The 14,644-nt window shown below is 37.0% G+C and overlaps 1 protein-coding gene across 1 annotated transcript in view; it reads left to right on the forward strand.

The window, feature by feature from the left end:
- The first annotated feature begins 1,719 nt into the window (after positions 1 to 1,719).
- Positions 1,720 to 14,644, forward strand: part of ATL1 (atlastin GTPase 1) — a 78,615-nt gene continuing 65,690 nt past the window's right edge. Inside the window, 2 exon segments of the mRNA XM_061182519.1 lie at positions 1,720 to 1,876; positions 1,879 to 1,950. Of these exon segments, the coding sequence (XP_061038502.1) occupies positions 1,720 to 1,876; positions 1,879 to 1,950 (229 nt within the window).

Genomic DNA, 14,644 nt, shown 5'->3' on the forward strand with positions numbered 1-14,644 from the left:
TGTCAGGCTAGAATGTGAGCTGAGAATTATAGTAAAGAAATACAAGAAAAGCAGAACACGCTTCTTTTTATTCAATGAATTTGGTTTGTGGGTATGGGGTGAGTTAATTTCTATCTTCCTATGTTGTCTCATTAGTGTTTAGGGAATGCAACTCTGTTGAACGCAGTCTCCTTTAAAACCATAATGTAAACTTTGTTTACAGTGTTCTGAGGTCATAGAACCATTAACTGAAATATGAAATGCATAAGATTCGGCAGTGGTGAGTGAGAGAGTTTGGTTTTTGACATATTGATTTTGAAGTGTCAGTAGGAAAACAAAGTGAAGATGACCTCAGGCAGTTATAAATTCAGCTCTGGAATGATGATTATCTCTCCTCAAGAGAGCTTCAGACTAGAAGAGTAGATTTGGGAATCAATGGCATGGATGGAGGTCCTGTCTGAAGCCATCATAGTAAATTACATTGAGGGCACACAGAGTGAAGAGTTGCTTATGATGAGGAATAAACAGAGACCAAGGATCTGGTAATTAAGAAGCTAGCAGTAATCTCCTAGGCAGAACTGATCTGTGTAGAGTATGGGCAACAACCAAATGCAGGTGAAAACTGTGTGAGGAGGTGAGGAATGGGATGATGGTATCTTGAGGGTCAGGTAGCATGAAGGGACAGTGTTTCTAGGACATTGAAAATTAAGTTTATAGGGAAAGAGGAAGAAACCAGTGAAAAGGGAGAGATTGAGAATGTTTTTTTTAAAGTATTTACTGCCTTTTGCTTTCAAAATTGCCTGCAACCTTTGTTACTGCCAAGGCTCTTCCAGACTATGTAGTATGATTTTACTTAGAATATTTGTCAGTATAATGCCAGATGATATCTCTGCAAATCTAGTGGGAAATTTTGCCCTCTAGAATGGAGTTAGTTACAGATTATGGTGAATCTCCAGCTTTCATTTATCTTGATCTTAATCTAAATTTGCTATCCTAATTTTAAAAGACAGGCCTGTTCAGTATACAGGTACAAAAACGCATGATACCCTATTTACTAATGTAACCTTGCTTTTAAATTAGGGGGGGAATGGTACCTGGTAGATAAATGCAGATTTTTAAAATTTCTTTGGCTATATAAATGTTTTCAGCATGTTTCTACTAATATGTAACTGGTCTAGGAAACAGGTATTTGAACATACAGAATCATGCAGTATATTGGTTTGTGTTATTTCTGACTGTATAATGCTGTTAAATTCTTTGAGTGTGTAAGGGGGTGCTGTTTATTTGTATGTTTTTTCCATCGAAAATGTTGCAGTACATTGTCACTGTCTTCAGGCTCTGGGGGTGGGCTGAGGTAGGGAGGGTGTGACGCTGGTATTTGTGTGAACTTGGGCTTGTGATGCTGAGCTTGGTTCATCCCTTTCTCCTCCCTTCTCCTCCCCACTCCTTCCCACCAGCGCCACAGCAACATCCTCAGAGTCTGAGTGAACTGCGCCCAGCGCGGGCACAGAGCCTCCCACCGCCAGCAACCTGCGGCCGGGGGAAGAGCGAGCGCCGTGACAGCGCCCCACCGCCACCAGTCCCCGGACCACCATGGCCAAGAACCGCAGGGACAGAAACAGTTGGGGTGAGTAGCATATGGTGACTTCTGCAGCCTGCACAGGGACGGGCCCTCCGCCTTCTGCTTCTGGAGACGAGGAGGGCCAAGGGCTGCTCGGCGCCAGCATCCAGGGCTGGGAGATGGCCACCGCCGAGCGGCTCCCTGTCGGGCGGGAGGAACCGTGGCCGAGCGGGACCCGTGGAACCGGCATCTCGCTGTGGGGCGAAGGGGCGAAGGCTGCAGCCGAGCGCAGGCCGGAGACTCCCGCTTCTCCCCACCCTCCCCACCCCAGTCCTCCTCCTCCCAGCATTTGGACAGCACCCACCCGGTCGCCTCCGGGGGACTTGCTGGTTCCGCTTTAGCGAAAGGAGGTTGGCAGGAAGAGCGAGGGTGGTGGGCAGGGGGAGGTGGTTACAGGAGAGGGGCGGAGATCGCCCACCCCTTCCCCACGAGCTGCGAGCTCCCCGGCCTTGCAGGGCTCGGACTCCGGGCAGGCGGACGGGCTGGTAGGCAGCGTTGGAACAATGAGGCGGAGCGCGCCGGGCCCAGGTCTGACCGTTGCCAACCCGAGCGACGCCTGAGAAGGGGTGCCGCTTGGGAATCCCCTAAGGCTGCGGTACTCATTTTCATCTGGGGGTTGGGTGGGGAATTTGGGAAGAAGGGGAGCAAAGTTGTGGTTTCCAGCCTTCCGCCCCACCCCGACCTGGTACCCCATTCAGGCCGGCCCTAAGGGTGGCATTGTTCTTAGATTTTACCTTTTGGAGATATAGGGCTCATGATTCAGCATCAGGCCGAGGGGAGGGGGAAGGAAAGGCTAGGCCCAGTGGGTTCACGCCGCGAGTGGGAGGGCGGCGCTCACGCAGGCGGAGAAGAGAGAGCGCAGTGATGCAGGAGAAATCGCAGCCCCGCCCGCTCTGCTGCTCCAGACTGGGTGCGGACGGACGGTTAGTGTGGGCAGGTTGGGCGTCTTTTTCCTCTTTGGGCTCCCGACTTCTTCCAGTCACAGTGAACCCACTGCCATCTTGGGGCATTTTATTATCTGCACCAGAGCAGATCTCAGACCAGTGTGGCTTAGTGGGCAGAGAAGTAGTTTGTTCATTAGCTTTGAATTGCTCTTTGGAAAGTTTACAGGCACTAGGAGTTCAGAGCTCCTTGATTGACTCTCTTTCGTGTCTCAGTGAGATCTCTTCTATAACTGTCCATCAGATTGAGAGGTATAAATTTAAATTTTCATTAGTCATTTTGGTTATCTTTTATGAATATTGATTATCTTTTATCAAAAGATCATATTTTTCCTTGCCTCTGATTGGTCACAGGACCAGCTTAACTCCCAAGTAGACAAAGTCTACATTTGAGAGATTATCCAAGGTTTATGGTAGATGTGGGGAGTTGGAGCAGGGAGGTCTGTCTTTAGTTGTCTGAGTTTAAGAGAAATCGGTTCCATTTTCTGTTGTCACCAAATCCCAATTTTAGTAGGCGTGACTACTGCAATAACACCGTTTTGTTTGCGTCTTCTGAAATATCGGTAAACTTTTTCAGAGTGTCCCCTTTCCATCCTTTCCCTTGGCCTCCAGAATAGGAGTTTCTTGAACAGTCACAGTTAAGGTGTGTCTGTGCACTGTTGACTCAACCCTGTTAAGAGACAGGCATGTGAAAATTTATTCTGACGATTAAAATTTTTCTCCTTCACGAAGCATTGGATCATTATTTTTCAGTATTGCCTTTGGTTACAAATTTCTTATGTAGTGGAGGTTTTTTCTTTCTTGAGAATGTGGTTCTCAAATGGGATTTGCATAAAAATCACACTGGGAACTTATTAGAAATGCAGATTCCCACATCTTCCAGTCAGAGCTTTTGAATCAATACGTCTGAAATAAGGTCTAGGAATCTGCCTTTTATTAGCATTTTAGGTGATTGAGAAGCAGATCATCTTTGGATGTTACCTTCAGAAACACTGTCTTATTTACATTTGATAGAAACGTATTCTAGGCAGTTTACCCAGAAGTCATGAAAAGAGTTTTGAGCCAAGTGATGAATTAAGAAAAGAAATACCACAGTTACTATGTGTTCACTGGAAATTTCACAGAAAAGAAATAGTGGAATTGTGGGGTCTTATCTTGATGCTCTATGGAATTGCTTTACTACTCAGATTTTTCTTTGCTGTAAAGTATATATGACATAAATGACTTAGAAAATGTAGTATATGGAGTAGGACATAGTAGAAGTTTTTGGCAAAGATGTTAGCCATGTCTGTCTTGATTCCATTTTATTACCAGCATCTAGTACAATGCCTAACATGTAATAGGCATTTAATAATAACAATAATAACTAACATCACTGAGCTAATATCATATGAAGTAGGTATTATAATCCTCATTTTACATATTAAAAGGTAAATAATAGAGCTAGGACTCCAACTCTGGCAGTTTGACTTGATTTTTTTTGCCATCGCCAGTATTTTGTTGAATGGATAATACTTTCAGCACTGTTTAGAACTATAGCTTTTTTTTAAAAAAATAAATTTATTTATTTATTTTTGGCTGTGTTGGGTCTTCGTTTCTGTGCGAGGGCTTTCTCTAGTTGCGGCGAGCAGGGGCCACTCTCCATCGTGGTGCGCAGGCCTCTCACTATCGCGGCCTCTCTTCTTGTGGAGCACAGGCTCCAGACGCGCAGGCTCAGTAGTTGTGGCTCACGGGCCCAGTTGCTCCGCGGCATGTGGGATCTTCCCAGACCAGGGCTCGAACCCGTGTCCCCTGCATTGGCAGGCAGATTCTCAACCACTGTGCCACCAGGGAAGACCCAGAACTACAGTTTTAAAGACACATTCATCTGCATTATTGCATTTGATCTTTAGCCTCCTAAGTTGTCAAGACATATTCCCTGTTTGCAGATGAAAAAACTGAGTCTCAGGTAGGTTAAATAACTTGGTGAAAGTCACATAGTATTTAGTAAGTTAAAGGACTGAGATTAGAACCTAGAGTTGTCTTCTAATTTATTTTCTATAACATAATGCTATGGAATGTTTTTATGTTTAATGGGGCATGGTGTGAGGTTAATAGAGAAAACAGGCCCTCATAGAAGGCAGAGGTCTCTGATGAGAAAAAAACTCAGGTGATAGCTTAGAAAGGAAGACAGTAAACTGACCTTATCATCTAGCTAAACACATACTTTTCAGACGAGTTAGAAATCAAAGGGCAGAGGGGAAAGCTAAACTATCCAGAATTGGAAAATATAGGATTTCCAAGAAAAGGGCAAGAGAGATACTTGCAAAATTTGTACGGGGGACCTAAAGTTCAGATAAGGGCCCTATAGGACCAATAACAGGTATTATTTTTATCTGAGTGGTCAGAGAGCTGTTAGGTCCTACAGGGGCCATGGAAGCTAGAAAACAGAAAAGCATCTCTGCTGACACCCAGAGTTGGGTGGTGTTTGAGGATCATACCCATACATACAACTGGGAAGCAAATCTGTGCTTCCAAAACTGAGAATCCCACCACCTGTACCTGAATCTACACTGAACTAGAAGTTTGAATAAATTTAAGCATTTAAAAGTCAATTCTTAAAAGGTAGGCATTATTATCCTTATTTTAATATATAAGGAATCTGAGACTCAGAGAGTATAACTTCCCAGAGGTTTGATAATTTATGTTATAGACCTAGGATTTAAATTAAGGGTTGTTTGTTTATCTGGTCCATGTGATGAGGACAAGGAATTAAAATAGAAGCCAATAGGTGCCACAACAAGCCTGTCTATGCTTAAGCTGGTACAAGAAATCAATGCTCTATAAACTTGATCGCTTTGGACTAGAAAAGAAGGCAAAGAATATGCTAGTATGGAAGACAAAGGAGACAGATGAATATCAGAAACAGTAGCCCAGAAAGCAGTATTTCAATGTTGGGCTTAGAGTTTAAGTACTCCCAGAAACAAAACAGAAGTGTACCCGTTTTTATTTATTTGTTTCTGTTAATCACGGTTGCTTAAAAACTTGGGATACCACCTGGAAATTTGAGTTTTCTGCAATGTAACAGAAACTGTTGGTGCAATATTGCTTTAGAAGAATATTTGCACTAAAGTGTCAGCTTTTCCTGCCCCTTTAAAAAAAACTCTTAGCTTCTCAGTAAGTGTAGGAAATGTCTATTTGTTGAAAAGGCATTTGTTGAAAATTAATTTTTAGGTTTCTGTTTTTGTTTTTTGAGGAAAGGTTAAAAACAATCTTGATTATAGTAATCTCCTGATCTTTCTTTTCCAATTGGCTGTATTCTGTTTTCCTTGAAATGAGACCCTGTGTCCCTTTGTACTTGCCTCATTTTCTATATATCTGTTCCTCCTGAAACAAAATAAAATTTCTATTGGGTCATACATGTACTTCCCCTACAGACTCTTCCCTCCACATTATTCGAATTTAATTTGCCTTCCCTACATATTTTTTCATATATATATATTTTATACTTTATATCTGTTTACCTTGTCTTGATGGCTCTTGGGTTATATCTTTCCTCCATTTCAAACTCTGTAGCCTTTATTATCTTTAGAAACCAGTGACTAGACTGTAAGTATAACCTGTGATCATCAGGAAAATGATTTACTGTGAGAAACTTTAGTCATAAAAAATAGTTGCATATTTTTAAATTTGGAGGCTCTTTTACATAAAAATTATTCTATAAAAATGTCTATATATACAAAAGAAAAATAAAACATAGATGTTCAGTTTTAAAAAGTATAATAATGAGCACCTGTATCCCCCCTCCCCAGCTGAAAAAATAGAACTTTATCAATATTTTGACACTGCTTGGGTGCCCCTCCTTTATGGCAACGTCTCCTTATAAATACTTTCATAAATTTGGTGTTTCTCATTTCCTGATCATTTTATATACATATATATAATATATATATAACATATATATTATATATATGTTATATATATAATATATATGTATATGTGTATATATGTAACATATATCACTAAATTATATATTATTTAGTTTTACATTTTTAAGAACCTAAAATAAATGGAATCTAGCATATACATTTTTCCACAAAGTATTTTGTTTACTTATAATACCCACACTTGGTATTATAATAGATGTGAAATGATATCTCACTATGGTTTAAATCTGTGTTTTACTGATTACCAATGAGGTGTGAGTATATTTTCATACATTTATTAACCATTACTATTTCCTACTCTGCCTGTTTGCCCTTTGCTGATCTTTTGTCAGGTTATTTGTCCTTTGCTACTTTGTGATGTGACTTTGATCTCTTGATGGTATATTTTAGTAAACAGAGATTTTATATTTAAAAATAGTCAATTTAATATTTTCCTTTATGGTTTGTGCTCTTTGTGTTTTAAGAAATCTTCCTCTACCTCAAAGTTATAAAATTTTCTCCTATAATATTTGGTTTTAAAATTTTGCATGTCTCTTTTTTTTCATTTTTTTAAAATTGTGGTAAAATACACATAACATAAAATTTACAATCTTAACCATATTTAAGTGTGCAGCTCAGTAGTGCTAAGTACATCATGTTGTTGTACAACCACCACTGCCATCCATCTCCAGAATTCTTTTCATCTTGCAAAGCATCTGTACTCATTAAACACTAACTCCCCATTCCCTCCTCCCCCAGCCCCTGGCAACCATCATTCTGCTTTCTGCCTCTGTGATATTGACTACTGTAAGTATCTCATATAAGTGGAATCAAGTATTTGTCTTTTTATGACTGGCTTATTTCACTTAGCATAGTGTCCTTAAGTTTCATCCATGTTGTAGCATATGTCAGAATTTTCTTCCTTTTTAAAACTGAGTAGCATTTCATTGACTGTATATACCACATTTTGCTTATCCATCCATCTGTCAATAAACACTTATGTTGCTTCTACATTTTGGCATCTGTAAATAATGCTATTATGAACATGGGTGTTCAAATACATCTCTTTGAGACCTGCTTTCAATTCTTTGGGTATATACCTAGAAGTAGAACTGCTGAATCATGTAGTTATAGTTTTAATTTTTTGAGGAACTTTCATACTGTATTCCACAGTGGCTGTACCATTTTACTTTCCCATTAATAGTGCACAAGGGTTGTAATTCCTCTACATCCTCACCAGCACTTGTTCTTTTCTGTTTTTATGAATAGTAGCCATCCTGATAGGTGTGAGGTGGTATCTCATTGTAGTTTTTATTTGCATTTCATTTCCTAATTTCTCTTGTTTATTTCTTCTTTGATTCATTGGATGTTTATGAGTGTGCTGCTTAATTTCCACAGATTTGTGAATTTTCCAGTTTTACTTCTGTTACTCATCTCTAACTTAATTCCACTGTGGGTTAGAGAAGATATTTTTTATATGATATCTATCTTTTAAAAATCCACTGAGACTTAATTTGTGGTCTAGCATATAATCTTGTGGTCTAGCATATGATCTGTCCTAGAGAATGTCCTATATATACTTGAGAAGAATGTGTATTCTGTTGTTGGGTAGAATGTTCTATATAAGTCTGTTAGACCTAGTTGATTTACTGTGTTGTTCAGATTCTCTATTTCCTTGCCTATCTTCTGTTTGATTGTTCTATCCATTATGCGTGTGGGATATTGAAGTCTCCAACTTAACACTTCACATATTTTGATGGCCTGTTATTAAATGTATAAATGTTTATAATTGTTATATCTTCTTGCTGCATTGAACCTTTATTAATATATAATGTCCCTCTTTGTTTCAACTTTTTGAGTTAAAGTCTATTTTGTCCGCATATTAATATAACCACTCCTGTTCTCCTTTGCTTACCATTAGAATTGGAATATCTTTTTCCATCCTTTCACTTTCAACCTATTTGTGTCTTTGGATCCAAAGTGAATCTCCTGTAGACAACATGTAGCTGGATCATATTTTTTTTTATTCATTATACCAGTCTCTGTCTTTTGATTGGAGAGCTGAATCCATTTACATTAATGTAACTTACTGATAAGGAGGGATTTACTTCTGTCATTTTGCTCTTTATTTTCTATATGCCTTATAGCTTTTTCTTGTTCTTTATTCTTGGCTTTTGGCTTTCAAGTTCTTTGGAAAGCCCAGTTGGGATTTTTTAAATTAAAATTGCATCCAATTTGTAGATTAATTTGATAGAATCAAGATTTTTACTATATTAAATATTCCTATCCATGTACATGGCATATTACTTCATTTATTTAGCTTTTGTTTCTTGATGTCTTGCAGTAGTTTAAAAACTCTCCTTGAATGGCCTGCTTATCATTTGTTAGTTTTGCTCTTATGTTCCTTACATTTTTTGTTGTTATGATTTTTTCCCCTATTACAATCATCCCTCAGTATCTGTGGGGGATTGGTTCCAGGACCTTCTGCAGATGCCAAAACCCACAGATGCTCAAGTCCTATAGTCTGCCCTTTGTATTTGTGGGTTCTGCTTAGGCAGAGTCAGCCAACCACGAATTGTAAACATAGTGTATGATTCACAGTTGGTTGAATCCACTGATGCAGAACCTGCCAGTATGGAGGGCCAACTGTGTATTTATTGAAAAAAAGCCACGTGTAAATGGACCTGCGCAATTCAAACCTGTGTTGTTCAAGTATCAACTGTGTATATATATATATATATATATATATATATTTGGCTATTAATAGTATATAAAATGTAATCGGCTTTTACATATTTATCTTATATCTAGGAACCTTATTAAACTGTCTTATTAATTCAGCTAAATTGCCTTTTGATTTTTTAGGGTTTTCTACATAAAGAAACCTATCATCTGCAGTAGTTATTGCTTTGTTCATTCCTTTTAATCTTTGTCTATTATGTCTTTTTCCTGTCTTAATCAGATTAAGAATGTTCTCCTTTATTCCTAAGTAATATTTTTTTAAAAACTCATCACTGCATATTGAATTATAATGACTGCTTTTTCTGTAATTATTGAAATAATCATATGGCTTTTATTCTTTAATTTTTTAATGTGTTTAATTATATTAAAAGATCTTCTTTGTTGAAGTGATCTTGCATTCCTGGAATAAACCCAGGCTAGACCTACTGTATTACCTTCTTAAATACATTGCTGGATTTGCTAATCTTTTAAAGATATTTCCAAGCATGTTTACAACTAATTTTCTTTTTTTATACTTTCCTTTTCTGACTTTGGTATCAAGGTTATATTAACTTTATAAAATGAATGGGGGGAAATTTTTTTTCTTTTATTTTTGATCCTCTAGAAGTGTTTATATGAGATTAGAATGATCCAGTGTGGGAAAACTAGTCTAGTAAACCATCTGGACCTCCTGTCTTCTTTTAGTAAGATTTTGAACTATTGATTCAACTTCTGTATTGGTTATAGAACAATTAAAGCTTTCTATTTCTTCTTAAGTCAGATTTAGTAATTTATATTTTTCTTGGAATCGGTCCATTTTGTCAACTTGGCATGAGATTGTTCTTAATTTTCTATTATTTTCTCTGCTTAATTTTATCTGTATCTTCCTTATTATATCTTTTATTGTTAATCTCTCCTTTTTTTCTTTTATATTTACCTAATTTCTGTGCATCTCTATCGTTTCCTTCTTGTACTTTCTTTGGTTTCATTCTATATTCTCTTTTTAACTTAAAAAAAAAAGTTGGATACTGAGCTCATTTATTTTGAGCTTGCCTTCTTTTTCTAATATATGCATTTAGGGCTATAGGTTTTCTCTAAATATCAATTTTGCTGTATCCTATATGTGTTGATATGCAGTAGATTCAATCTCAATCAGTTTGAAGTATTTTAAATGTCCACAATGATTTCTTTCTTTACCTGTGAATATACAGAAAGTATGGATTTCTAAATTATATTTTTGTTGATATTGATTTCATACTTAATTTTATTCTAGTCAGAGAATATGTTGTACAGTAGCACCATTTACTATGCTGATAGAAAGGTTCTGTATCTATACTGTCCAATATGGTAGCCTCTAGCCATGTGTCTTTTGAGTATTTGAAGTGTGGCCAGTGAGAATGAGGACCAAACACTTAATTTTATTTAATTTTAATTAATTTAAACAGCCACATGTGGCTAGTGGCTGCAATATTGGGCAGTTCAGGTTTATAGAATACCTGGTGTGAACTTTGTTGAAACTTGTTTTATGTCCTACTACGTGTTTAATTTTTATACATATTCCATGTAGGTTTGAAAAGCACTTTTTGTTTACTAATTTTTGATGCAGTGTGCTATATATGTTCGTTAGCTCAAGCTTATTAAATGTATTGTTCATATCTTTCAAACTCTAACTGATTTCTGGACTGCTTGATCTACCAGATACTGATATCTGATAGATACTTTAAAATTCTGAGAGATGTTTTAAAACATGACAGTGGATTTGCCAATTTTCCCTTAATATTCCCTTAAGCTTTGTTTATGGACCTTGAGCTAAGTTGTTAGGTGCACACAAATGTGGGCTTGTTACATCTTCCTGATGAACTGAGCCTTTTATTTTTATGTAGTGAACCTCTTTCTCCTGAGTATTGCTTTTTGCCCCAAAGTCTATTTTGTCTGATACTAATATAGATGCTTCATATGTCAGTTGCTGTTTTAGTCTATGGGCCTACTGAGCAGGAGTGGCTGGAGTAGGAGGCTGACTGACGTTCACAAAATGAGTCAGTCACCTTGTCCATCTGATTTTTGAGAGCTTCCTCTACAGTAAATGCCCCTTGGTAAGCATTCACATGGGACCAAATATTCTTACACTCTCTTTCCACTCCAAAGGTCCAGGCACATACTTCTTGAAAGTACCTTCAAAATGTTGGCTACTGTCTGTGAATTGTTGCAGTTCTGTTCCTTTTGGCATGTGCTGCAAGCCTCATAGGTGCTCACATATCTGCTCACATATCTGTCCACTCTGTTAGAAGGCAGTTTCATCTTCACTCTTGCCTCCGAATGTCATGAGTGCCTTTCATGGGCAAAGTCTAAACCAGAACCCTGCTAAGAAGGGATTGTAAGAATTGTAGTACTGTAGTTTCCACACTTCCAGTCTCTGCAATGTAAAGAAGAGCTTAGAGGGACTTCCCTGGTGGCACAGTGGTTATGAATCCGCCTGCCAATGCAGGGGACACGGGTTTGACCCCTGGTCCAGGAAGATGCCACATGCCGCGGAGCAACTAAGCCCATGTACCACAGCTACTGAGCCTGCACTCTAGAGCCCACGAGCCACAACTACTGAGCCCATGCACGGCAACTACTGAAGCCTGCGCGCTCTAGGGCCTGTGCTCCACAACAAGGGAAGCCACCAAAATGAGAAGCCTGCACACCAAAACGAAGAGTAGCCCCCCTGCCACCACAACCAGAGAAAGCCCGCACACAGCAACAAAGACCCAATGCAGCCAAAATAAATAAATAAAGATAAAATAATAATTAAAAAAAAAAAAGAGACAGTGGCTAAATAAAAAAAAAAGAAGAGCTTAGAATGGTGGAGATAGACCTGAGCATGACACAGACAATATTCAGCAGAAAAGAGTAGCCACTCATTTTCAAAATAGCTGACTCAGAGATGATTAAAGGACGAGACAATTCCTTAGAAAACAAATACTATAACTGCATGAGGATTTGTTTTCCTTAATGGGGATTACACTTCCCATCTGCTTTTTTTTCTTACAATATGTGAACATATTTTCTCATGATTAGGTATTTTTCTATAACATGCTTTCAAATGGCTCCATATTTTGCATAGTATAGCTGTGACATAATTTATTTACAGTACCCTAGAGTTAGGGATTTAGATTGTTTCCAAATTTTGTTATATAAATAATGCTGTAATGAACCTTTATGTAGGTAAATACATATGCACAATCCTGATAATTTCCTTAGGATAAATTCCTAGAAATTGAATTGTTTCATTAAAGGGTATATATGTATTTTTTAGTGTTTTTTAATGTTTCCAACTCTGAGTGTATATATTTTTTAACCTTTGCAAGTTATAAAAGCTAAGAAGTTTATCTCCTTTTAATTAGCATTATTTCTTTAATTACTGAGAAGACCTAACTTTTCCCCCTGTGTCTATTAACCGTTAGTATTTCTTCTTTTTATCAGTTACTTATCTTTCTGTTGAAGTCTTTTCATGTATATACATGAACATATGAAACATATGTGTATATATATTTTATATATATACACACACAGTGCCCTAATCATGATGACAGTGTTCTTCTAGAGGCATCATTTAACCATTTATGCAATGCTTTTGGATTCAGTATAAATAAACAGCCTGCCAAATGATTTACTTGTTTCTTCCAAGGCTCTGAAGTTGCAGGACCTGCATTATTCCTTTTAACCCTCTTCCTCAAGGGTGTTAACAGCAGAACAATCTGAGAGTCTGCATGGTAGTGTTTTGTGGTCTGTTATGTGTAATCATCTCATTGTAATTTCTATCTCAACTCTTGCTGAAACATTCTTAAAATTCGTTTTATGAGTTAATCTTTTGTTTTTGTTTCCTCAACTCTATTTGTCCCTTTCTGTATACACTCCCTTTTGCTGTGTTTTTGGAAGTCATTCTCAGGTGTTCATTCAAATGTTTTCTCTGTCATTCTTCAAATTCTACTGTTAGAAAGAGACATAATAGTTTAAGAAGAAATAATATTTCCTTTTAATTTCAGTTGCCAGGAGACGGTTTCCTAGGTGCTATGTCTTTTTCTCTATAAAGGCTTCAACATACTCAGAGTTAGTCATCTTGTGAGGTTTAATTTTTGCTGGAGACATGAAGTATAGATTTTATTTTTACAGAGTTTACAATTAAAATTAGAAATACACACCCACAGCATTTCCAGTATATTAAAATGATTATTCTCCATATATAAGTTTTTGAAGATTCCCTTTCAACATATCTTAATTTGGTAGCTGAGTGGCCAGCTTCCAGTGATTTAAAACACCACATAGAATGGAAAAGTCCCTAAAATCCCTTTACTGAATATAAGATTTAGTCTGTAAAAAGGCGAAACGATATATATTTTTTGGTTCTCTCCTTGTAAGCTATACATTTGTATTATCCATAGTAAAATGCTAATTCCAATCTGATTTGCTTCTGACCTATTTCCTGCTTTTTAAAGATTTACATAGTGCTCCAGGAATTGAAACTAAGTTTAGTTTAAGCAAAACATATTTAAGAAGGTAGAAATCTGTTGCTAAAGAGATTTGGCATGCATTCCAATGGACTTTTGGATTCTTTTAGAGCAAGAATAATATTTATTGCTTAGATAAAATATAGTTATGAATAATGAATCAAGCTCAAAATATTTGTTCTTGATTATCCTGTATATTCTAATACTTTTCAGTTATTTTCTATTAAATTCATATAAATATTTATTGAGTGCCTACTGTGTAAGCTTCTGTTACAAGTTTTTAAGAAATGGAAACATGAGTAAGACAATCTCTGCTCTCCAGATATTTTCAATCTGTGTTTTCAATTTTGACGTGTTTTACAGAAACTGAAGTTTTTCTAAATAGTTTTTTAAGCAGCTTTATTGAGATATAATTCATATACCATACAATTCACCCACTTAAAGGTGTATAATTCAATGGCTTTTAGTGTATTCAGGGCTGTGCACTCATCACCACAATTTTGGAACATTTCATTAGCCCCCAAAAGAAAATTTGTACCTGTTAGCCATCACCCCCTAATCCCCTTCCACTCCCCAGTCCTAGGCAACCACTAATCCACTTTCTGTCTCTATAGATTTGCCTCTTCTGGACATTTCATATAAATGGAATCATACAGTATGTGGTCCTTTGTGACTGGCTTCTTTCATTTAACATTGCGTTTTCAAGGTTCATCCATGTTTTAACATGTATTGGTTCTGCATTTTTTATTGCTGAATAATATTTCGTTGTATGGGTATACCACATTTGTTGATCCATTTATCAGTTGATAGACATCTGGGTTTAGCTTATCTAAATAGTTTTATATGTAAATATTGATTACCATAAATATATGTATAGATTGATGGTAGCAATAGGTTTTGGATAGGAAGCCTTTCTTAACTTTAGATGAAATACAAACTAATGATTATATATTTATGAATATTCCACAGATTAATTTGATTCCATTT

Source organism: Eubalaena glacialis, chromosome 2, assembly GCF_028564815.1.
Source record: "Eubalaena glacialis isolate mEubGla1 chromosome 2, mEubGla1.1.hap2.+ XY, whole genome shotgun sequence".
NCBI classification, from domain to species: domain Eukaryota; kingdom Metazoa; phylum Chordata; class Mammalia; order Artiodactyla; family Balaenidae; genus Eubalaena; species Eubalaena glacialis.